General features: G+C 34.6%; 1 protein-coding gene across 1 annotated transcript; it reads right to left on the bottom strand.

Moving 5' to 3' along the window:
* Positions 1–1,520: 1,520 nt before the first annotated feature.
* LOC148162083 (AP-1 complex subunit sigma-2-like) lies at positions 1,521–26,283 on the bottom strand. The gene is made up of 5 exons (XM_088020297.1): positions 25,992–26,283; positions 23,949–24,127; positions 16,104–16,212; positions 15,157–15,294; positions 1,521–2,021 (listed from the first exon to the last, which is right to left on the bottom strand). Exons 2-5 carry the CDS (start codon positions 24,125–24,127, stop codon positions 1,974–1,976), a joined length of 474 nt encoding a protein of 157 aa, XP_087876423.1. The 5' UTR covers positions 25,992–26,283; the 3' UTR covers positions 1,521–1,973.
* Between the last annotated feature and the right edge of the window lie 614 nt (positions 26,284–26,897).

Below are 26,897 nucleotides of genomic sequence, written 5' to 3'. Positions count from 1 at the left end.
AAACTGAGGGTTGCTGGAGTGGTGGGGGGTGGGAGGGATGGGGTGGTTGGGTGCTAGACATTGGGGAGGGTATGTGCTAGGGCGAGCGCTGTGAATTGTGTAAGACTGTTGAATCACAGACCTTGTACCTCTAAAACAAATAATACATTATACGTTAAAAAAAAGAAGATAGCAGGAAGGGTAAAATGAAGGGGGTGGGAGTCAGAGGGCAAGATGAACCATGAGAGACTATGGACTCTTGAGAAACAAACAGAGGGCTCTAGAGGGGAGGGGGGCGGGGGGTGGGTTAGCCTGGTGATAGGTATCAAGGAACAGGTACTGAATGGAGCACTTGGTGTTATACGCAAACAATGGATTACTACATCAAAAACTAATGATGTAATGTATGGTGATTAACATAACAATAAAATAATGATCTAAGTTATTCATTCAAAAAAGTCAATTACATCAAAGTTTTAAAAGAGGCATTTATTGACTGAAAATAAATACATAGACGCACTTCTGGTAGCAAAGAATTCACATTTTTTAATGAACTTGATGTGTACACAAACGCCTTAAATCCCTACTTGTGTGTGCTTACAACAAACTCTACATTCAAATGGAAATGAGTATTTAACATTTTACTGAAAAAATTAAAATTCTTCTTTAGCAAACTCTCCCTAGCTTAAGTACTTATGGAAACACATAAAAACAGAGAATGGTGAATGTTAAACATTACAACTAATTGGTAATGTGGCAAGACAATGCTACATAGACTGAGTATCAGCACAATCACAAGAATGATTAAATACCTCCAGAGCATATACAAGCCAAAGTGTAAACTGTGAAGATATGTTTACGTACATACAAGTATTTATAAAAATGACAGTGAAACAATTATAGAACTTTAAAAAATATAGGCACTACTGATGCTATTTTAGGTCATTCAACTCTTTCACTTGAAAGTTTTTTTTTTTAAGCCTTTTGATAACTAGCAAAGTGTCATATGCCACAGAAGGATACTGCCGTAAAGTATGCAGTACTTCTGTGTGGAGGGAAGCAATAGGAGGCAAAATAAATTTGACTGTAACAAGCACCCCCAAAGGAGCATTCATGCTTTAAACAATGACTTCTGTAACACTTTGTGGTAAGAACAATGTGCTTTGTCAAAACAGTGTTATGAAGAATTCCTGACAACCATTCTACTTTTTCGTGGAATGTCAAAACAGGTGATCAAATGATATAACCACAAAGAACCTTTCATAGTCCTATGTCCTTGCCATAGAAAGGAAGAAAAAAAGTACTGTTATGAAACAGCCTATCTTGCCCCAGGCTCAGAATCCTGAAGTGATAAATTTAGCATAAAATAACATTGTTCTAACAAAGTCACTTAAATTATGCGGAACTGGTTGTGTTGTAAGATACATAACTTCCAATAGGTCTTTCATATGTATACATATGTGAGTGTAATATATATATATATATATATACATATATATATATATATATATATATATATGTACTTTTTAAGTTCTAGCAGAGTTAAAATTTCATTAATTTAATTTGCAACATGTCTACCAATATATACTGAAATGCTTCTTCGGTTTTTAGTTATTGTACCAGCTTTCACATTATAATTTCAGTTTCCTTTGCCAAAAACAGTAATGTAATAAATGCATATCACCTAACTTTTAAAAATATATATATAGGTGTGTCATTTAAGAGAACTGACTTTCAAACTAAAATATCCATAAAAGGTATCTTTTCTGTGCTCCATCAGAGTAATTCATATTTAAAGTAACTTATTTATTAGTTAACCAAAGTTCTCTCTGGGGAGCACAAAAAATGTTTCTGTGTAGATTTGAAGAAGTGGCATATGAAACAGTAACACTGACAAGACATCATTTAACACTATTAAGTAACTTTGACAATTACAGCAATGACCATCTACAGTGTGTGAAATGCCACAAGAAGTCATCAACAAGGGAGAAGAGTTATGTCAGTCCAATTTCTTCAAGAACACTACGTGGGGTTTCAGCTTTCTGTGGAGGGAAAATGTGAGACTAGTAAGGAGATCTAGAGAGGCTTAAAAGTGTGAAATTGACATGGCAGGTTGTACATGTTTTAGAGAATAAAGAAAGCAAAATGGGAAACAACCTTTAAAAAAACTCCTCAGGATTACAGGAGCTCTCTACTAGTGATAGCTAGTGGTTATTTAGTGTTTGGGGTCCAAAACACCTGGGATCACAGAAAAATTATTTTCAGCATTCTTTAAATACCTAATGATTACCTACCATACTAATAACACAAAATTGCAAACTGACCAGCAATTTCTGAAATCACTACTACTGACATATGCAGGAAAGAGAAACTGTTAAAACTAAACTCCTCTTCTCCAAATTGAAAGAAAAAAAAAGTGTTTCTTTCCATAAATCTTCAAAAGTTATTTTTTGTGCTGTTCTTGGGTCACATTTTTATAAAAATATACTTTTTAAAAAAATTCTGTTAAATTAATTATTCATAGGCAAACCTTCAAAAAGAGTTACTGCCTCAAGCCTTTCAAAAGCAACCAAAGGCAATGGTAGAGGCAAAATAGAGAAATAATGCTCTGGGACAAAAAAGGCATATTTAACAATTGGTAGTCATTGTTAAATTTCCAAGAGGACAAAACAAAGCAGGAATATTAAGAAAAATTTTGAAAAATTTCTGCTGTGGCTGGTTTTGCACATTACAAAAAAAAGAAAAAGGTTCCAAGTAAGTCAAATTTTAGATTTTACCACCGACAGTTTTGTAATTTAAAGGTGAACTGTACGTTAATGGAAGAAACAGTTTAATTTTATAATATCCATCAACTAAATACATAAACTTACTTTTGCATCCTAATCATGGTATAGCACAAAAAAAAGAAAATACAAATTATATAAAACCACAAATTGTTAAAACATTAGATTTAATGTGTTTAGAGCACTAAACATTGTAATCTTATTTATCTGCTTAACTGGATGGTCTGTTTCCTTATGTGGAAAACAAAAATAGTACTTATGTCATGCATTTAGATTATCAAATAAAATAATTCTAATAACTTACTGATAACATAAATAATTGATTAGCACATATTTTGTATTACATATTATATACAGAAAAGAAAGTATTATTAAAAATCATAAGGACTATACTGTATTTATTGAAAAAAATCCACCAATCAGACCTATACAGTTCAAACCCTTGTTGTTCAAGGATCTACTGTATATGTCCATAATATTAGACTTTAGGAAATAACTTTCAAAGCCCTCTTTTAGTGGTAAACCAGTTTGATTAAGTTTTGAATTTACTGTTTAATTATAACTTACTTAAATCAGACATTAAATTCCCTAGATATAAACAATGAATTATTTGGTATTTTTCCTTTTATATTGAATGTGATGCATGTTTTAATAAAAGCACATACAATATTAAAAACCTGGTTTTAATATTCTATAATATAAAACCATAACTAGAAATCATTAACTATAAACACACTTAAACTATATTACAAAACCAAAACCATATTTTGGTAAAAATACTTAGTTAAACAGATGGATATATATTTTTTAAGCTTTTATTTATTTGAGAGATGAGAGAGAGAGAGGGAGAACGAGCAAAGCGAGGGGCAAAGGTAGAGGGAGAAGCAAGCTCCCTGAGCGCAACAAAGGGCTGGATCCCAGGACCCTGAGATCATGACCTGAGCTGAAGGCAGACACTTAACTGACTGAGCCATCCAGGTGCCCCAAAACAGATGATATTTTAACTCTATAAATAAAGTTAGTAATAATACCTTTAAAGTGATACTTACTACTAAGCAACATATATTGTATATTTTCTGACAGTTTTGAGATCCTAAAGAGAGACCGTTTAATACCATTATATAGCAAAATATGATTCAATGAATGAGGCATTAGAAATCCTTAAAATTGCTAAGAAATGTTTACCTTAAACATTATATAATGGAAAAATTAATTTTACTTGAATACTGTTTCCACATACTATTATTATGGGACGAAACTAAGTGATAACACATAAGCTCGTACAGAATGGATGTAACATAAAACCTACAACTTAAGTTTTAATGTTCTTAAATATATCAATTATTGGTTTGGAGACCAAACTACACTGTTGATTATGGCACTACTTATGCTAACCTAGTTTTCCAACTCTTCGTTTTCTTTAGTAAACATTTTAATAATTGCAGATTTTAATCTTACAAGGTTAACCAAAGATTAAAGTATTCAATCATAAAAAAAAATTTCATTATGATGAAATTCATGATGTTTCATCTTTAGAAACATATGCGTTTAAAAAGAAATATTCCTCAAATGTTCATAGGTCAAAATTTTTTTCAATAGGAAATATGTCAACTGTGGGCAGGAATAAGGTATATGAAGATCACACACATAATAAAAATAAAAAAGTAGGATTAGAGTTGCAGAGAGGGAAATATATACTTGTAAAAATACTAGATCTACACTGAGCTGAGTGTATCTTCATTCATAAGTAGGTTTTCATAAGTGTGTCAGCTCTTTATGTTTCTTTTAAAAAGATGACTAGTTATTTAGCACACCAGTTATTAGACTATTCATAATGTGGCAGAAAAAGAAATGGGCATGTTCTTACATAGAATACATTAAGTTGACATACAGTAAGACTTCTACAACACTTAGTGCACAGTAAAACAAAAACAAATTTTGCTGTTTTTTTTAATGATTGAATATTTAACTTTAAAAGAACGCTCAAGAATTCAGATTCATTTTACTATTTCTATCTTAATGTATATCATGATACTCATTCAAAATGACAACCTACCTTCCGCAAAACCATGAAGCATTTTATTAAAAATAATGGAAATATGTTCAGTATAGTCATCTGCTGAATACTGAGTTAACTGAAAATTCAATTAGAATAATCCACTCTGCCAGTTTATCAGGATTAAGTTAAGCAGGATCTTATTACTACTGCCTTCATGAAAATTACTACACTGTAATAATCATTACATCTTAATGTGATCATAAACTCCTACAGATCACCAAGGAAAATTTTTCCCAAGGAAAAGTAGTTTCTCATCAGCCATTTTAAATAGTAATGCAGATTTCTAACTATTAAACTCAGCTATGAACAACAACAAAAGCCAAAAGAATGACTTTGAAACTAAGGATATTACTTTAGGAAAATAAACAAAACACTCCACAGATTTTAAAGAATTCCCCAAACAGATGTGTTAGATGCCCAAGCCTACAAATTTAAAAACATGTCTCTCAATTCCACAGGAAAAAAGAACCACCTTTTTACTGTCCCTTATAAAGTCTATGGATGAAATTCTAGTAATACGAGAAACCCTTAACATTAGAGACAAAATTATGTACATTTTTTTTCTAGGCAGAGGGTCCTTGGCTCTTCCGAGTCATGCCCAAAATACCTGTAATACCCAAAGCTAAAACTATTAATTTTAAAAAGCAATGCATACTAAGTATTTTTAAAGTATTTCACTTTAATATTTAACCACAAACACTGAATACTTAAGGTATGAAATTATGTAAAGTACTCTAAAAAAATGTAGATACATTTCAACCTAAACTTACAAAACAATTAAATGGAGAAAAGCCAGTTAAATAGTAACCCTTAGTCCACTCCCCAACATTTTAAAGAGATATTTACCTTACCTCTTTTTTCCATTCCACTTGTAATGGAATGAAGCTGTAAGTTAAAATAAGTTAAACACAAACGCAATTCATTCTCTTACAAAAGATCTTACTTTCTGGGGGGAATCTATTTTTTAATCAATGCCATTAGTGATTCATATTATTTTATGAATAAATATTTTTCCAGTGAAATTCTGGATCTATTTCAATATTCTCTCTAGAAAAGTTGCATTATAAGCTCTGATGTTAACACATTAGGGCAAAATTTCCAATAAAAATACTAATTTACAGGGGAAAATTTCCAATAAAAATAATTAACAGGGCAAAATTCCCAATGAAAGTAACAATTTAATGAAATATTTGGGGCTATCTCTTGTGATACAATTAGACTTTTCAGGTAATATGAAAACATAAATGGCAAACCTGACAAAATTATAAATACAAATGGACTTCACAAATTGTACTAGTTTTTAAATTTTTAATCTGTGTTTCTGTGACTGGCTTATTTCATATATGCTAATGTCCTCAAGGTTAATGATGCTGTTCCATATTGAGAATTTCCTTCTTTTTTTAAGGTTAAATATTCCTTTGTATGTATATACCACATTTCCTTTATCCATTCATCTACTGATGAAAATTTAGGTTGCTTTCATATCTTAGCTATTGTGAAGAGTGCTTCTTTTTTGGATAGACACACAGAAGAGGGACTGCTGGATTATATGGTAGTTCTACTATTAATATTTTGAAGAACTTCCATACTATTTTACAAAGTAACTGTACATTTAGCATTCCCATTGAGTGTATAAGGGGTCCAATTTCCATATCTTCATCATCAGCTGTTAGATTCTGCTTTTTGTTACCAACCATCCTACCGCATATAAGGTGGTATGTCACTGTGCTTTTCAGTTCTGATGAGTGGTGGGATATTACGCATCTTTTCATACACTTGTTGGCCATTTGTATGTCTTCTTTTGAGAAATGTCTACCAAGTCCTTTGCCCATTTTTAAAATCAGTTTTTTGTTGAGTTGTTAAGAATTCTTGATATATTTTGGATATTAACTCATTATCCAGTCTCAAAATCCTAAAAGAGACTTATTATGAAAGAGAATAAACAACCCTGTATGAACACCTACAAAATGTGATAGTCTCAGCCAACCCTACAATTACATAGATGAGCAGATCTTTTTCTTTAGGCAAGGATTGATAATAAGCCAGAGTATTCCTCACAGGCAATAATCATTCTACTAAAATAAAAGATTAACATTAATTAGCTATGAAGGCCATTCTCCTTTATTAGGGAGAAAAATCCTCTTCATTGTAAGAGAAAACAACCTTAAAAGAAATCTCTGAAAGACTCGGCCAAAAATAAATACGTTAATGACATTTAAATATTTAAGATTGAGTTTTAGTTAAATGATATATAAGCCCGACAATTAATCAACTCATTTTGTTCTCTCATGTATCAAGAAAATATAATGGGGTAAGTATAAATTTAGTATTCTGGGTCTTCATGACATTAATACATCTTGGGAGTAAAAAAAATAATAAGAAGAATTACGGAGTGATAGCAGCAAAATGGTAGCATAGGCAGTGCCAACCTGTCATTCCCTCAAAGAAACATCAAGAAACAAGCTGAACTATCAAAAACCAATCATTCTTCTATATACAGAAGAATGAAACTCGACCATTCTGTAAAACCATACACAAAGATAAACTCAAAATGGATGAAAGACCTCAATGTGAGACAGGAATTCATCGAAGTTCTAGAGGAGAACACAGGCAGTAACCTCTTTGACATCAGCCACAGCAAGTTCTTTCAAAACACGTCTCCAAAGGCAAGGGAAACAAAAGCGAAAATGAACTTTTGGGACTTCATCAAGATAAAAAGCTTCTGCACAGCAAAGGAAATTATCAAGAAGACCAAGAGGCAACCCACAGAATGGGAGAAGATATTTGTAAATGACACTACAGATAAAGGCTGGTATCCAAGATCTATATAGAACTTCTCAAACTCAACACCCAAAAAACAAATAATCAAGTCAAAAAATGGGCAGAAGACATGAACAGACACTTCTCCAAAGAAGACACATAAATGGCTAACAGACACATGAAAAAGTGTTCCTCATTAGCCATCAGGGAAATTCAAATCAAACCACATCGAGATACCACCTTACACCAGTTAGAATGGCAAGTATTCTAACTTTGGAAAACAGTGTGGAGGTTCCTCAAAAAATTAAAAATAGAGCTACCCTATGACCCAGCAATTGTTCTACTGGGTATTTACCCCAAAGACACAGATGTAGTGAAAAGAAGGGCCATATGCACCCAATGTTCATAGCAGCAATGTCCACAATAGCCAAACTGTGGAAAGAGCCCAGATGTCCTTCAACAGATGAATGGATAAAGAAGATGTGGTCCATCTATACAATGGAATATTACTCAGCCATCAGAAAGGATGAATACCCAACTTTTACATCAACATGGATGGGACTGGAGGAGATTATGCTAAGTGAAATAAGTCAAACAGAGAAAGTCAATTATCTTATGGATTCACTTATTTGTAGAACATAAGGAACAGCATGGAGGACATTAGGAGAAGGAAGGGAAAAACGAAGGGGGGAAATTGGAGGGAGAGATGAACCATGAGAGACGATGGACTCTGAGAAACAAACTGAGAGTTTCAGAGGGGAGGTGCGTGGGGGGAGGGGTTAGCCTGGTGATGGGTATTAAGGAGGACACGTACTGAATGGAACACTGGGTGTTATACAAAAACAGTGAATGGAGGATCACCACATCAAAAACTGATGATGTAGTGTATGGTGACTAACATAACATAAAAAAAAAAAAAAACAATTTTGTCAGGACACTGGAAACCAGTCAAGTTTACAGGAACTAAGTAAGTTCTGAATGAAGAAAAAGGTAACTTGAAAGTGGTAGGAAAGCTTTGTAGCATTTTCTATACTACCACCCACTCCCTATAGGCCACAGTGGCAGTTCTGAAGTACAGATAGGCATGCTTCTAGTGTAGGACCCTTCTGGCTCTGGAAGGAGCAAAGTAGAACTTCTTTGTAAAGTACTGTCTATATCTATACTAAACTGTGTGCAGGCTCTCTGAAGAATTCATGTAAGGCACTCAGTTCTTTCATGCAGCAAAAGGGCTTCCATGTAGACTTTGGACAAAAACAATATAAAGCAAATTAACCGCAGTGCTTGGGGCAAAAGTAAGACTTACAACTGACTACTTAAGGCCTTAAGGGAAAGCTATAGGAGATTCTTTGGGAAACTGAGACTTGCAAAAACAGAAGAGAAGGAAACATTTCCTAACTTATATTATGAAGCCACCATTATTCTGATCCAAAGCCAGATAAAGACATCTTGAGAGGGATAAAAGAGACAGTGAACTAGAAAGCTCCAGGCATTTGTTCTCCCATTATTACACCAATAAACAATAACACAAACCAAAGTATCACTGAGAACTCTAAGAGCCAGTTAGAAAATTGCAATTACCAAGCAAACACGGAAATAAGCAAAAGCTGAACTCAAATACTAAGAAATTTCATGACATCTTCACTTTACCCTTAAACTACATGTTTCCCCAGCAGGGCTAAAACCAGTAGTAACCCCAGTAGGAACAAAGCCACCCAATTTCTGGTCTTCCCTTGAGTTAGAAGAAAAAATGTGGAACTTGCTTGCAACATTCTGGTTTGTATGGGGCTACTCCATGAAATGGTATCTCCTCACCTTACTCAAAATGATGATGGGAAGAATGGCATAATTTGGATATCAAGTTGGAGGCTACTTAAAATAATGGCAGGTGCCATGGTGTGTGAGGAATTGTAGGGATGCTGCAGACCTATGGGTGCCTGCAGATTACAGACAAAGACATAGAATAGAAAGCGAGCTCAAAGAACTAGAGGAAGAGAGAGGGACAGAGAATCCCAAGCAGGTTCCGCACCCAATGCAGAGCCCAGGGCAGGGCTCAATCTCACAACCCTGGCATCATAACCTGGGCCGAAATCAAAAGTCGGACACTCAACCAACTGAGCCACCCAGGCATCCCCATTTACATTTTTCAAGTAATTACTTTGAGGAAAAGATACTATTGCCACTCTATGTGTTATCAGACTGAAGCTCAATAAGGAAATTTAGAGCTTGAACAATCATACTATGAGACAAGTGGACTTAAAAGACAAAGACAAGAATACTCCACCCAGCAACATCCGAATATGCATTCGTCTCCAGTGCACATGAGACCATATATTAGACCACCAAACAAGTCTTAATACATTTGAGATTATCTTTTCCTGTCACAGTGAATCAAACTAGAAATCAATAGCTGAAGAAAATCAGAAAAATCCACAAATAAATCCACAAAATTAAATGACATAATCCTAAATACCCAATGAGTCAAAGAGGAAATCAAAGAAATTAGAAACTATCTTTAGACGAAAAAAAATTATAACATGCAATGTTAAAATTCTAGGTTTTGCTATAAATTTCCATTAAAAAAGATAAAAGATCTCAAAACCAACACCTAAACTTACTCCTTACAGAACAGGAAAAGAACAAACTTAAACCCATAGTTAGCAGAAGGGAGAAAAATAGTAGATTTACAGCATAGATAAACAACAGGGAGGCTGGAAAAACAGAGAAAATCAAAGAAACCAAAAGTTTGGTCTCTGAAGAGACCAAAATTGACAACCCCTGAAACTAGTAATACAGTATATGTTAAGTAAGTTGAATTTAAATAAACAATTTAAAAGAACTGACAAATCTTTAACTAGATTGACTAAAAAACAGAAGATTCACATCCCTAAAATCAAATCAAAAAGGTCATTGTAACGATTTTTTATAAAAATAAAAAAAAGGATTGTAAGAGAATATTATGAACAACTGTGTGCCAACAAAACTGGATAACCAAATAAGATGTATATATTCCTAGAAACACAATCTATCAATGAGCTATAAGGAAATAAAAAATCTCAACAGATCCGTAGCTAATAAGACTGAATCAGGAATCAAAACTTCCCAACAAAGAAAAGCAAGCCCAGTACCTGAGTTACACCAAACATTTAAAGAAGAACTGACACCAATTCTCTTCAAACTCTTCAATAAAATTGAAAAGCAGAAAACACTCCCAAAATTATTCTACTAAGCCAGTATTACTTTGATACCAAGCCAAACAAAGGCAACTATAAGAAAAGCACAAATGAATATCCCTAAAAAATACTGATTTAAAAATCCTTAACAAGTTACTAACAAACACAATTCAAAGCAAAATAAAAAAAATTATATACCACCACCAAGTGCAATTTACTCCTAGAATATCAGGTTCATTCAACATATCAGTATCAATCAACATAAGAAGCCACACTAAAAGAAAGTCAGAGAAAAAAAACCACATACTCATCTCCACTGCTGCACAAAAAGCATGACAAATTTAATAATCTTTTATGATTTAAAAAAATTAACATTTCCGGAACAGAAGGATAATAAAGGGTATGTATGAAAAGTCCACACTCACATTCAGTGATGAAAAGTCTAAAAGCTTTTCCTCTAAGATCAGGAAAAAGATAAGGGTGTCCATTCTTTCCACTTTTATTCAACATAGTCCTTAAAGTCCTAACCAGAGCAATTAAAAAAGGAATAAAAAATATCCAAGTTAGAAAGAAAAAAGGAAAATTATGTCTGCTATAACATGTATCTTATAGAAAAAGCCCTACAAAATCCACAAAAAAATCAAATCAATAAAGTCAGCAAAATGGCAAGATAAAAAAAATCAATATGCAAAAATCAGTCTTATTTCCACACATTGGAAATGAATATTTCAAAAGGAACTTAAAAAAACAATGCCATTGACAATAGCATCAGGAAAAGTAAAATATTTAGGAACAGACTAACCAAGAAGGAGGTAAAACACTTGTACACTGATAAATACAAAACATTGCTAAAAGAAATTAAACACAAATGGAAAAATATCCAGTGTTCACTAACTGAAGACTTACTAACATTGTTAAGATTAACTATACAAAAAGTCATCCACAGACTCAATGCAATCCCAATGGTGCTTTTGCAGAAATTGCAAAATCTATCTTAAAATTCATATAAAATCTCAAAGGACCAAACTATCTTCAAAAGCCAATCTTCAAAAGTGAAAACAACCTTGAAGAAGACCAAGGCTGGAGATCTCGTATTTCCTGATTTCAAAACTTAATATAAGGCTACCGTAATCAAAACAGTGTGGTTCTGGCTCTGGCATAAAAAGACATACAGACCAGTTAGATAGGACTGAGAACCCATAAATAAGCCTATCATACATCTGGGGCCAACTGATTTTTTGTATCAGTTTTATTAGTAATCTATTTATTATAAATTTTCTTAAACGCTGCGCTACATGCATTACAGAATGGGTATCACTTCCAAATGGTAAAATAATTCTGTCATATACACAGCTTGTAGGTAGCTTTCTTAGAAGCATCTGTATTACAAGTCTTTTTATTTCCCCAATTTTATTAAGATCTAATTGACATACATCACTGTATGAGATTCAGATGTGCAGCATAAAAGTTTGACTTACATGTATTGTGAAATGATTACCTAACATCCATCATCATTTAGATACAATAAAAAGAAATGGAAACAAAAATTTCTCCTTGTAATCATATACCATAGCGTCTACTCTCTTAACTTTCCTATATATCATACAGCAGTATTATAGTTATCATGCTTTACATTCTACCTCTAATAATTATTTATCTTATAAATGGAAGTTTGTACCTTTTGACCACCTTCCTCCAACTCCCCCTTCCTCCACCCCCAGTAAATACAAATCTGATCTCTGATCTCTTTTTCCATGATTTTTTCCCCGTAGAGTCCACATGTGAGATCTGTCTTTGTCTGACTTATTTTACTTAGCATATTGCCTCCGGTCCAGCCACACTGTCACCTATGACAGGATTTCCTCATTTTTTTATGACTGAATAATATTCCATTATACCTATCTATCTACTTATCCATCTATCTCACAATTTCTTTTACCATTCATCCATGCATTGATATTTAGGGTTGTATTTCTATGTTTTGACTACTGTAAATAGTGCTCCTATGTACATAGGGGTGCAGATAATTTTTCAAATTAAGTGTTTTCATTTTTTTGGGTATATTCCCAGAAGTAGCACTGCTGGATATAACAGTTCCAATTTTAATCTTTTAGGGAATAACCAAACTGTTTTTCATAGTGGCTATACCAAATTACAATGCCTCTAAAAGGGCACAATGGTTCCCTTCTCTTTACATCCTCACCAATATTTGTTATCTCTTATCTTTTTGATGATGATGGCCAGGCATAATATCTCATTGTTGTTTTGATTTGCATTTCCCTAATAATTAGTGATGTTGAACATCTTTTCATGTACCTGTTGGCCAACTGATTTTTTGAGAAGGGTGCCAAGAACACTAAATGATTAGAGAATGGTCTCCTCAATACATGTTGCTGGACTCATTGGATTTCCACATGAAAAACGAGATATGGACCCATTTCAACTTTTACTATATATAAAAATTATTTCAAAATGGACCACTGATATAAATGTAAGAGCTAAAACCTTAAACTCATAGAGCAAAACACAGGTGTAAACCTGATGACCTTGGATATGGCAACAGATCTACAGGTATAACACCACAATCATTACTAACAAAAGAAAGAGGATAAATTGCACTTTTCAAAATTAACACCTCTATGCAAAAAAGGATTTAATCAACAAGATCAAAAGCTAACATACAGAATGGGCAAAAACATCTGGAAATCATATACTTGACATACATTTAATACTTTCCTTCCTCTCTTCCTTCAAGAGACAGGGAGGGGTGGGAAAGGGGGAGAGAGAGAATCTCAAGCAGACTCCCCATTGAGCACAGAGCCCGACTTGGGGCTCAATCTCACAATCCTGAGGTGATGACTTGAGACAAAATCAAGAGTCAGATATTTAACTGACTGAGCCACCCAGGCACCCGTAATTTTCATAATATATAAAAAACTATGGCAGTTTAACCACAAAAAGACAAACCAATTCAAAATGGCAAAGAACTTGGATAAGCATTTCTCCAAATAAGATATAAACTGAGAACAAGTACATGAAAAGATGTCCCAAATCATTAGTCATTATGGAAATACAAATCAAAAGTACAGGATAGTACTTCATACCTACTAGAATGGGTATAACAACAATACCACCACCACCACCAACAACAAAGCAACTACTGGCAAGAGTGAGAACAGACTGAAAACCTTGTATTTTACTGGTGGAAAGCACTAATGGAGCAGCTACTGTGAAAAACAATTTGACTATTCTTCAATAAGTTAAACCAAGAATTACCGTGACTCACCAATTCTATTTTTAGGTATATACATACCCAAGAAAATTTAAAGCAGGCACAGACAGATACCTCTATACCCATGATAGTAACATATTTTTCACAATATCCAAAAGGTGGAAATGATCGAAGTGTCCATCAATGGATGAATGGATGAATGGACACAGTATGACATGTAAATGCAACTGAATATTATTCAGCCATAATTCTGATGGTAAAACATGGTTGAAGCTTGAGGACATTATGCTAAGTGAAATAAGCCAGACACAAAACAATATGAAGTAGAACCGGAAAGAGGCAGAAAACAGCATAGAGATTACCGGGACTGGTAAAGGGTAGCAGGGAGATGAAACTACTATTTAATGGTTGAGTGTTGCAGTATGGGCATGATAAAAAGTTCTGGAAATGGAGAGTGATGATGGTTGCACAACACTGTGAATGTAATTAGTGAAACTGAATTATGCACTGCAAAACAGTTAAAATGGTAAATTTTATTTTACATATACCCTAAGAAAATAAAAAAGTTAAATTTTTAAAAAATACATGAATGGAGTATACCTGATTTACCAAATCCTAACAACTGTGAGAACTAATGGAAAAATATGAAGAAAATTGAGAAACACATTTCCTCAAAGGTGAAAAAAAGGGAAAAAAAACCCTAAGAAAACTCTAATCTGCTTTGCTACATTTACACTTATCAGGCATCAAATGAAAATAAGGACCAACTGGGAAAGAAATGCCAGGCTCAATTACCCAGCCTAAAAAAAGGAGGTTTTCTTAAGTAACTAAAACAATATATAATAAAGTTCTTGAAATATTAATGTTAACTGATTCTTTTTTTTCCCTTCTTAATGTAGTCTACCTACTAAAAACTCAGGCTGATATTCTGAGTGCTAAAAATAGGCACAGAGAGAACACTGACAGACCATTTTCAAAGTGAATAATATCCATTGATAATTGAGTTGATGTGACTGAACATGTGTTATAAGAAATAAATAGCCTGCACATGAACACTATATTCCACCTATGTTTCTGAGTACTTTCTGAAAGTATAAGGATGATGACCAAGACTTCTCTAGCAACAGCAAAACATGATAGTCCTAGTAAAGAAGACTAGTAGAAGTAGCTTACCTCCTGAAGTAGATCTGCCTGCTCAATTGCTTTTAGGACATTTTTCTTGGGATGTTTCCTGAACTTCCCCCCTAAAAGAAACTCATCCAAAATAAAATAAGCCTTCTCAAAATTAAAGATGATATCAAGTTCACACACCTAAAAAGCAAAAATAGTAAGAATAATAATAATGTTAAACTAAAGGAAGCAAATTTTGCTTATATGCTATTAGGTGGTAAAATAAAACCTAACACAGTCAATCAATCTTAACTCCTTGTAAAATAGCAATTATACTAGTCAAAGCATCACCAACTTACCTTTCAAATTTGAAGTACCTGAAAACACAATGTCTACAAGCTAAATAATATTTGATTTTGCATGTTCCCAACAAAATTTTTCTACCTTCAAAACTATTGTTTCCGTACTTATTTAACAAGTAAATATAGCTGCTATTCAAATCTAAATTCCATACTAAACATTTTCAAAACAGTAAACTATTTGCAGTTGAACTTCCAATTCCAGTATCTTAAATCTTATTCTTAGTACTATAAATAAATGAATAGTTCTCTAGGTAAAAGGAATTTTTTTTATTGTGTTATGTTAATCACCATACATTACATCATTAGTTTCTGATGTACTGTTCCATGATTCATTGTTTGTGTTTAACACCCAGTGCTCCAAGCAGAACGTGCCCTCCTTAATACCCATCACCAGGCTAACCCATCCCCCTACGCCCCCTCCCCTCTAGAACCCTCAGTTTGTTTCTCAGAGTCCATAGTCTCTCATGGTTCTTCTCCCCTAGGTGAAAGGAATTTGAGTTAACTGACTACTCACACTTACAGGAAGCTGAGTCATTCTTTACCTCTCAGTAACAGTAGCATTTAAAGAGAATCCGTAAAACAAATGATAAACTCATCATGAAGGTTAAAAAAATACTATGGCATTCAATTTCTTACAATACTACTCACACTGCCAAAATATTTGTCAAGTAATTCCACATAACGATGAATTATTTCCAGAGTAATCAGTTCATTTTCCTGATCCTCAATAGCACAGCAAAAATACAAGCTAGCATATCTGTAACAAAATATAAATGTGGGATAAAATTTTACCCTGTACTTGTGTTTTCTAAATACATTTTTATACACTATTGTGAAAATCCCCAGACTTACAAATTTTCTTTCTTCTAATAGTCCAGATTACTTTTCTTCTAGACTAAAAAAATAATAAATGCTTCTAAGAGAAATTCCGAAAAATACACACAGGGAAAAAGAAGAAACATCATTCAATCACATAAACTAGAAAGGGTAACATTTTTTTTTTTTTTACAAGACAGAAGAAAGAGAAATTAAGGCTAACATATTTTTTTATACTTTCTTTCAGGCTCCTTTCTATGAGTATTTTAAAACACAGCTGATCCAGGGTTTTTTTTAATTTAAGGATTTTATTTATTTATTTGATAGAGCTCACAAGCAGGGGAGAGGGAGAGGGAGAGGCAGGCTCCCCACAGAGCAGGGAGCCCGATGTGGGGCTCGATCCCAGGATCATGACCTGAACCGAAGGCAGTTGCTTAACCAACTGAGCCACCCAGGTGACCCTGATCCAGGTTTTTTCTTGCGCTTACTTAATTAAAACAAAATACACTCCATGATTAGTTCAAAGGACAAGTAAGCAAAGAAGAAAATAGAGGATTTATTGAAGATACTGTCATTTGAAACACCACAATGACCCTAACCACAGAACAAGGCTTAGTTAAGTAAAGGGCCCAGGGTAAGTAATATAATAAAGATTTTTTCTCCCAGCTGTGAGCATTCACAGGGCTAGGATAACTTCACAGGCAGCTTTTACCCAAAGTGTTTAAATGCAAAATTATTGGCTGCACCAACAATGGGCAGGAGATAATAGCTGGGAGAAGCAATAGAGAGCAAAGCAGACCTAAAGGCTTGTGAGAGAGTGGGAAAGGAGACATGATGGGGAAAGAGAGTTTTTAAGATTCCTGAGGTATTTTGGGTAGTTTAGAACATCACATGTATGTCCATGGCTGGACACATACTCAGAAAAAGCCTGGACAGACACTAGAGAATATTTGAAGAAATGGCCAAAAACTTTCCAAATGTGATCAAAGAAATGAATTTACACATTCAATATTCTCTAGCAATTCCACACAGAAAAGTTCAAAGAGCTCTATACTGAAACAGACTATATTCAAATTGCCAAAGACAAAGACATATTCTTGAAAGCATCAAGAGGGAAGAAACTCACCAAGTACACAGATCCTCAATAATATTAAGTGCTGATTGTTATTCAGAAACTGTGGAAGCCAGCAGTGGTACTACATACGTAAAGTGCAAAAAGCAACAACAAGAACAACAGAGTCAACCAAGAAACTAGAGGATCCTGGTTACTAAAATCTGAAATAGAAGTGGGAACATTACTACTAACTTTCAGCAATGAAAAAGTATATCAGAACACTAAAAACAACTGAATACCAACAAATTAGACAATCTAGACAAAATGGAAAATTCAAAGGAATGCACAAAATGTCAAATGACTAAAGAAACAGAAAATCTGAATAAATTTCTAGCAAGTAAAGAGACTGAACTGGTAGGCAAAACCTCCCAACAATGAAATGCCCATGACCAGACTGCTTCAATGGTAAATCCTACTATATTTACAGAACAATTAATAACAATCTTTAAATTCTTCCCTAAAGAGAGAGGAGGAGGAATTTAACTTAGTTTGGGATGCAACCATTACCATGAAAGCAAAGCCAGATAAAGATTTCACAAGAAAACTAAAGATCAATTTCCTTTATAAATACAGATACAAAATTCCTCAACAGAATAACTGAATCCATCAACATGTTAAAAGGACTGTACATTATGACCACATATGGTTTCAAAAAATTCAAGGGTGGTCAACATACAGAAAAAAAAATTGTTATAATACACTACAGTAAGAGAATGAATGAAAGATAATAACCACATAATCATTTCAAGTGATGCACAAAGCATCCAGCACCTTTTTATGATAAGTAATAGGCAAAGAACTCGAGTAGACTTTTCTCCACAGAAGATAAATGAATGACCAAAAAGCACAAGAAGATGCTCAATATCATTAGTCATTAAAAAAATGCAAATTGAAACCACAATATCACTTCACACTCACCAGGATGGCTATAATAAGGGAAAAAAGCAAATTAAGTATTGGCAAACTTACAGAGAAATTCAAACTCAGCTTGTACATTTATACATACAAATATTTTTTGAGGGGGTAGGGGCAGAGGGCAAAGGCGGAGGAGAATCCTCAAGGAGACTCTCTGCTGAGCACAGAGCCTGACATGGGTCTCCATCTCTTGACTCTGAGATCATGACCTGAGCTGAAACTAAGAATCTGACACAACCAAATGAGCCACCCAGGTGCCCCAGAACTCTTGTACATTTCTAGTAGGAATGTAAACTACTAGAGCCATCACAGAAATTTGGCATAACCTCAGAAGGATACACACAAAATTATCTTACAACTCAGCAATTCCACTCCTAGCTCGCTAAAGAACTGAGAACAGGTAGTCAAGAAAATACTTGTACATGAATGTTCATAGTAGCACTATTCATAATGGCCAAAAATTAGAAACAATTCGAATGTCAACCAACAGATGAATGAATAATCAATGTAGTAAATCCATACTATGGAATATTATGCATCATAAAAAGGACTGAATTATTGATATGTGCTATGGCATGGTCAAATCTTGAAAACATTATTTTAAATGAAAAAAGTAATATGCAAAAGGCCCATTTCACATGACTCCACTTACTTGAAATGTCCAGAAGAAGATAAACCTACCCTGACAGAAAAAATTAAGGTCACAAGAGAAATGGACAGAAATAAATATGTAGTCACTGCTAATATGTGTGAAGTTTCTTTGGTGATGATGAAAATAGAGGTGATACAGCTGGGTGATAATTGCACAACTCTGTAAATACAGTAAAAATAATGAATAATGTAAGGATTAATGGTTTATGTGAATTTTATATCAACCTAGGAAAACACAATGGGATACCATTTTATACCTAATAGAATGGTTATAATAAAAAATGACAGATAACATCTGTTGGCCTAGGTGAGGAGAAATTGGAATCCTCACAACCTGTTACTAGAAATGTAAAATTGTACATACGCTTTGGAAAACAGTTTAGCAGTTCCTCAAAATGTTACTTTATGACCCAGGAATTCTACTCTTAGGTATAAACCTAAGAGAAATAAAAACTAGGTCTACAAAAAGTTTGTACACAAATGCTCACTTTACCTATAATACCCCCAAAGTAAACACAACTTAAATGTCCATCAACTAATTAATGCATAAAATGTTGCCTATCCATATAACAGAATATATGTAACAAGGAAAAGAAATGAAATACTAATACATGCTACAATAAATCTTTGAAAAGTAATGCTACGTTAAAGAAATCAGTGACATGTTTTACGATCACATGTTTTAGAAGTCCATTTACATGAAATGTGTGCAACAGGTAAATCTATAAGGCTGTACGTTGATTAGTTACATAAGGCAAGGGGGATGGATTTTGGGTAGTGTGGCAGCTAAAAGCTACATGGTTTTTGGGGAGAAGTACTGGAAATGTTCTAAATTGATCATACTGGATGCACAGCTCTGTGAATATACTAAATATATTAAAAGCCACCGTATTATACACTTTTGAATGACTGATTTATCTGATATGCTAGTTATATCTCAAAATTGTTAAAGAAAAAAACCCAGAGCAGTAAGAAATTATCTGCGTTGTTTTTAACACAGCTTCTTTTAATTATTAGCTTTCAAAAACATATAGAAGTATCTATTCATATATTCAAAACACTTGACTTCTCCGTCAGCTAAATATCTATAGACTGACTGTCCATGAATATAGCTGAATGTCATACCCACTGGTATATTAATAAAAATTGTTTTGCTATTAAAGAAAATCTGTTCAGCAATATTCTTTAACAAATTCTCAAAATGATAATTTGGAAGTATGTTTATTTTATAGTAAATGTAAATTCAGCGCCTCTTCCCCCCAGCCCAAAAAAAAGCATTCAATATTCTGTCTTCAAGCAATCTTTAAGAACATTTTCTGTAGAGAGGAGGAAACAAAGGGAAAATGCTAGTGGTAGAAACGGAATAAAACTGAAGTCTCTACACTTTTCAATGTGTTGTTTTTTTTTTTCAACTGTATTGTCCTTAGTCTCTTATCTTTCTTTCCCAAATAGGGAAAATCTGCATAAGAGATATTCAGGATAAGAATATGGATGAGACAGAACACAATGTATAAGTTAATGAAGATATAAAGACCACTTGTTGATGTGAACAGCAAAATATCAGAATTTCTCTGATGCTCAAAAGTAATTCTCTTGCTTAAAAGATCTTTCCTCTTCCAGCGGGGCTAGAGAAAACAAATCACCTGTTTATATCAACAAAAAATAGTTCATTAAGTAGTAGCATAAATGAGTCTTCAATACAAAACAGGGGGAGGGGATTTTAATAGGTACACTGATTACAAATGACACAAAACTTTTTCATGTGAATTTTCCCTCAATTCAAGTATCAATCACAATAGATTACATACTATAGCTATTAAAAGGAAGGGACAGGCTGATTGATATGTGTACTGCTTCTCCTTTCATCCATTTAACAGCCCTTTTACTTCAAATACAGGAACTTTGACTCATGGGACTTACTCTCTTGAAAGCACTTTCAAATCTTCCTCTTTTAACAGGGACTCCCTCTATGTATAAACAAGCTTAAGGTTCTCAATCCTTTTTGAAGCCCTATCTCCCAGTCCTAGGAGTATGGGTGGATACTACCTCTTCTTTTCTTTCATGGCAAAGTTCCCCCAAATAGTCTACATTTGCCTTTTAAATTTCTTCATTTCTTCACATTGCATTTCACTACATGGAGAGTTCTGCCTCTATTACTCTATTGAAAATGTTTTGGCAAAAGACATTCATGAAATGCCCCACTGTAAAATCTAATGGATTATTTCTTCATTTTAATTGGGAACTTTATCTGACATTTTGAGCCATATTTGAACTAGTAATCTTATTTTTAAATAAATTATCTTTTTGATTGTATACTAGAGGAACAGCCTTGCCCAAAAAGACATCTGGGTTCTAGAAGATTATCTCTAATATCTAACATCTTGCAATTCCCTGCCCGACGAGAGTATCTTTGTTTACCTGGAGGCATTGGGCGTACCACATAGTCTATGCTGAGAATCATTTACAGTGGGGGTTCTGGGCCACCATATATCAGCTGAAGTAGGCCATTCAGTTATGTTTATGTGACCAAGCAAACCCCAATAAAAACTGGTCACCACGACTTCCCTGGTTAGAATGTTTATATGTATTTTTAGACATTACAGCATAGAGAAGGTCACATAATTCCAGTGAGAGAAACCAGTCAGAAAGTTCAAGCCTGGAACTCTTCTGAACTGTATGCTACGGTCCTCTTTTCTTGGCTTATTGTAATCTGGATCCTTTCCCCGTAGTAACCATGAATATACTACTTTTCAATAAGTTTTGTGAATTATGATGAAATTAACTTAAAGTGAGTTATGAACCTGAGGGTAGCCTTAGAAAACCCTGATTTTATATCTGGTGTCAGATGTGAGGATAATCTTGGGGAGTCCAGGACTTTACACTGATTATATGCTCATTGTTTTTCGTTTTTATTCCACTCTGGAGGTTTTTTTCTTTTATTCCTTTTGCCAAATGCTAAATGCTGCTAATTAACAATTTATATCAAAAATTTCAACATACTTTTCAGCATACTCACTCCATCAGAAAACTAAACACTGGCAAATGCAAGTCACACAGGCATCACAAACCACCTAAAAAATGAGCCAAGTTCTCCAGTTTATCATTTTCCTACTGAGCTGAACCAGAAATCACCCCTCTACCCTCCTTCATTCATTGCCTTCCCTACTTCTATGAATAACCAAGTCTTACAAAATTTACCTTTATTAGAACTTTCCTTTCCACCTGCTGAGGGCCACTGTCCTTGTTCAGGACCTCATTATAATATCTTCTTAAGTTATCTCTTAGGACTCAGTCTCAGAAGTATACAACTTCAATTATTTTCTTATTACAATAATCTTTTAAGAAATATAAATCTGATCCCTTATCTGTGAGGTCTTTTTATCTCTATGATTAAAATTTGACTTTTAGTGGCATGTCATTCACCCTTCAGACAAGACTCCTTGAATTTGAGGTTTGATCAACAGCAACAGATTTCTGAGAAACTCTATGCAGAAGACAGAAGCCAACTGAACAAAGGCACAGGCTCCCTATTCCTGACTTTACAATCGCAGCTCCACTTCTACTTGTTCTACTTATTAGGTTCTATCTTAACTAGGTATCTCCTAGCTCTAAATTTCTATGGTTTTCTATGATATTTTCTTAGTAAACACTAAAATAACACTGAATATTAAAAAAAAACAAAAATGATCAAATTCATTCTGTTAGAATATTTAAACTGTATGTTCTATAATCTCCATTTGTTCTGCCACCATTCCAACAAAGATATCACCAACCATATCGAGTGAAATAAATGAAAGCAGATAAAAAAAAATCAAACTTCTTTTTAATCCTCACAGCATCCATACCATTAGTTTCCTGCACATTTCCCATGTAAGAAACAATTTTTTACATACAGAAACTGTCTTGTCTTTACTTGAACTCATTAAGGTAGTTATTTATTTTTTTTTTAATTTTAACATTTTTTTGAAGACTTTATTTATTTGAGAGAGCGAGAATGAGAGAGAGAGAGACTACATGGGGGGGGGAGGGACAGAGGGAGAAGCAGACTCCCCACCGAGCAGGGAGCCCGATACGGGACTCGATCCCAGGACTCCAGGATCATGACCTGAGCCGAAGGCAGCCGCCGAACCATTAAGGTAGTTATTTATCTTTAAATTAAAGAGCTTAAAGGGAATAGGAATGGGGAAGAAACAAAGTAAATATGGCCCAGATGTTCTATAAAAGAAATTACATTTCTTTTAACCTTCTCAGAAGAATCTTTAAAAATTCGTTCTAAATTTTTTAAAGCTTCAGATACTAATAAAGAATATGCTATTTCCAATAATAATTAAGATAGCATATTTTTGGTAACTTCAGTGTTAAGAGAAATCCATGAGATGGACTATGAGATCAAATTTTAAAGAAGTTATCCGTGGCAAAATTGATAATTATTCACACTTCTACCATTGCTTCATTTTACTTCAAATTAATAAACCTACCTAAAAACCAGATCCTGTACACAAACGTAAGTTACAAAATAAATGTATTTAAACAACTAAATGACTGAACATCATATTTAAGATGTGTTTATAATTGAATAAGACTTGAAAATGAAGAAAAAAGCCTTATCAATATCAATCATTACAGAGTCATAAGGAGAGGTGGAGTGGAGTGGGAGAATGCATTATTACATTCTCTTATCTATTCTTACCTAAATTAAAGAACTGATGACTTAAAATATTGACCCTACATAATTTGCAAGAAAACGAGTTCACTGAATTTTTCTAGAAGGTAAACATGAACATTATTTGTAAACTGAGTTAAAAGTATTCCCCTGCTTTTAAGATTTAATCTGGGTAATAAAAAAGTTATTTTAAAAAACAAAGTTTCTACCTAAATAGGTTTATCAAAAATTTTACTATTTATAAATGTTCGCCCTCAAAAGTCTACAATTTCCACACTACAAATGACCTAACATTTGATTCTACTTCCAAATTTCTGATAAATAAAAATTATACCTTTTGTAAACAATCTTCAGATCTCGCCACTCAAGAAAGCTGCACATTTTAGGTTTACGTGCTAAAACAGTTTGAACAATTTCCCTTGTGATTTTTTTCTTCTCTCTGTCTGATAGTGAGACATACCATTTCTGCAGTCGAAGCTTTCCCTGACGACTAAAAAGCAACATAAACTGCATCTGTTAAGATAAATAAAACCAAAGTTACATTTGATGACTTCATTCAGTAAAGTTAAGATTACAAAATAAAAGGCCTTTGAAGAAAATGAAAATAGATAATTCTTGTAGAAAAAAATCTTCCCAACCTACTTTGGTCTGCTTAAATCCGGAAAGAAATGAATGGGGAAAAGAGAAAAGCATTGCCTGTTGCAGTCAACTTTGCAACTTAAAAAACTATTTTCTATCTTTTCTGTACATTCCATACTCTATTTAAACAAAAGAGAACTGTATACATCAATTAGTTAGACAAATTTAAAAGAAAAAGAGACCCACAATTTTTGACACTTGGGTCTTTCCACTTCCAGAAAGAATCATTTAGACTTTCATTTAGAATGCTTTCTTCAGTTAATGCTAGCTAGCATATTTTAAGCAAACATTAAAAATCTAAAATCAATGAAAAAACCCAAATGTACATACAGGTTTTTCTTGAAAAGCTAATTTTTAGGTACCTTTTCTCATCTCACTTTAAAAAAAAAATCCAAAAAATATGCATACAATAAAGAACTGAGTTGATGCAATATAAAAGTATATAAGCCTTTAAAAGGCAAAAGATATAAATTTGGAAGCATTACACAAAATTCTTCATTGAAAATAATAAATAGCAGCTTCTACAGATGGAGTGGGTGTTGAAATCTAGCAAATTTATAAAATATTTCGTTTATATTTATTTAGAATCTAGAAAGCAATCTGATTTATCTTCATGGTTAGTTTTTGAAGAAAGCCTGTTGTAATTCAACTGGTTGTACCAACTGCAAACAGAAAGTGATATTTCTACAAAGATTAAAGGCAGAATTTACGTAGGTAATCTTTTCTTTTCATTTGCTGAAATTTCTCTTTATTTTAAAAAAATAAAATTCAAGCCTGATATTAATATTTGCCACACTATCTTAGATTTGAATAAGGGTGAATTAGACAACCAGAATAGAAAAAGAATGACTCCTAAATCGCAAAGCTACTAAGAAATCCGAAGATTTCCACATAATCCAAGAAACATTAAGCAAACATTTGGAAATTTATGAAGCGACATTAAGTATTGTCTTAACGATCCAACCCATTTTATTTCACTGAAAATGATTCATTAGCACAAACTACAAACATTCGTATACATCAACTCGCTTCCTAATATTGTACACAGCAGCTCTGAAAAGGAACAACAAATAAGTGTCACTAGGCAATATACAAATGCAAACTGGCTACCGGAATTCGGAAAAGAATGGAGCCTAAATTCGTGGATATTGAAACAGAAGTGAGGGTGCGGATTTGCTTTGGAAAGGTAGGGTATGCACCTAAGACTGCTTGTAGGGTACCGGTATTCCGCACCTCCACACCAACCCCAGCTATTCTTTATAGGAGTAATAACTTACTCTTCTTTAAATATACATTTTCTCCTAGAATGGACAGGTACTTACTTGCAACATACAAGTATTCATAACCCGCCTTGTTAAAAAGCAATGCTTTTATTACTCTGCCGAAAACGACAGCATACCGGAACTCTGATTTTGGTATTAAACACACCGGCTCGACCAAGACGCTGGGCCGCCGTCCAACTCTCCTCGACGGGTCGTCTCCTATGCTTCACCAATGATGGACGCCAGGGGAGATGATAGGCAAGGTGCACAATAAAGGCATCAGCCGACAGCGTCCCTGTTCGCGAGCCCCTCCCAAATATGACCCACGAAATTTAATGATTCCAGAACCAAAGATAACGGGTTAGGCCACACCGCATCAGTCACTGGCTTCCACATCCCCCGGGGTGACGCGGATGGAAAAGGTGCTCAACACTCGTTTACGGCCCCCGACGCCCCAGTCGCCCCCCAGGACTTACGGCGGCCGCGGGCCGCGGGCTCTCCGTAACTTGTTCTGCCGCACCCGCGGCAGTTGAGGGGAAGCCCCTGTCGCCAAGCTGTGGAAGAGAAGCAGTGTTGCTGTCAGGAGCGGACCCAGTTGGCGGAAGGAAGGCTTTGGCAGCCAGGAGAAGGCGGGCCTACAAACCCGCCCCAAGGACCGGATGAGAGAAGGGCCGGAGTTGTGTCGAACGGAGGGGAGCACCGCACTACATGCGGGACGCAGCTCCGCTGTCCCCAATGGCTCGGGAGCCTGCGCACGGACCTCACAATCCGAGGAATCCGGAATGACAAGGAGGCATGTCCCGGAAACAGCTTTGGGGGAGGGCGCCTGCGCACTTCTTTCTAAGGAGACCCAGAGGGAATTTGTCCTAGTTCAAGTGGAAGGTTTTCGTACCTTTGCAAGTGAAGAGACAGTTTCAAGGCCGGGTAATTCTCCGTGCCCCCAAAAGACTAGCAGCTTATCCCCGATGGAATGGTAGGAGAGAGGGCGCTGTTATCCTGGGTGAAAGAACTCAGATCTTTCGTGTAGTTAGTGCCGGCATTAGAAGTGTCTTTTGCAAGTTTTTCTGCTACAAAACTGCCTGAAACTAAAAATGGGAAGCCCCCTCCGACCCGTGTGTACTGCTGTACGTTTTGCACGTGAGACAAAACGTCTTCTATGGATGGCTTCGCCCGTCCTGCCTGGTGACGGACTGGTCTCTACTGACAACCCAAACAGCGGCTTTTCTCGGCGGTAAATCCCATTCCTTTCTGCACTGGACACGGCCATGCTGGCTTTCAGTCCAACTTGGAGGTGAATCCAGACACTGTAAAACTCTGTCCAAACATTGTAAAACTCTCTTTTTCACCCACTTCCCATTTCTCTCTATGTACCACATCATTTT

This window comes from Eumetopias jubatus, unplaced genomic scaffold, assembly GCF_037043125.1.
Source record: "Eumetopias jubatus isolate StellerSeaLion01/CBP00866 unplaced genomic scaffold, mEumJub1_p1.0 scaffold_23, whole genome shotgun sequence".
In the NCBI taxonomy this organism is placed as follows: Eukaryota; Metazoa; Chordata; class Mammalia; order Carnivora; family Otariidae; genus Eumetopias; species Eumetopias jubatus.
The sequence above is the reverse complement of the archived record's forward strand: the minus strand, read 5'-3'. Positions and strand labels throughout refer to the sequence as shown.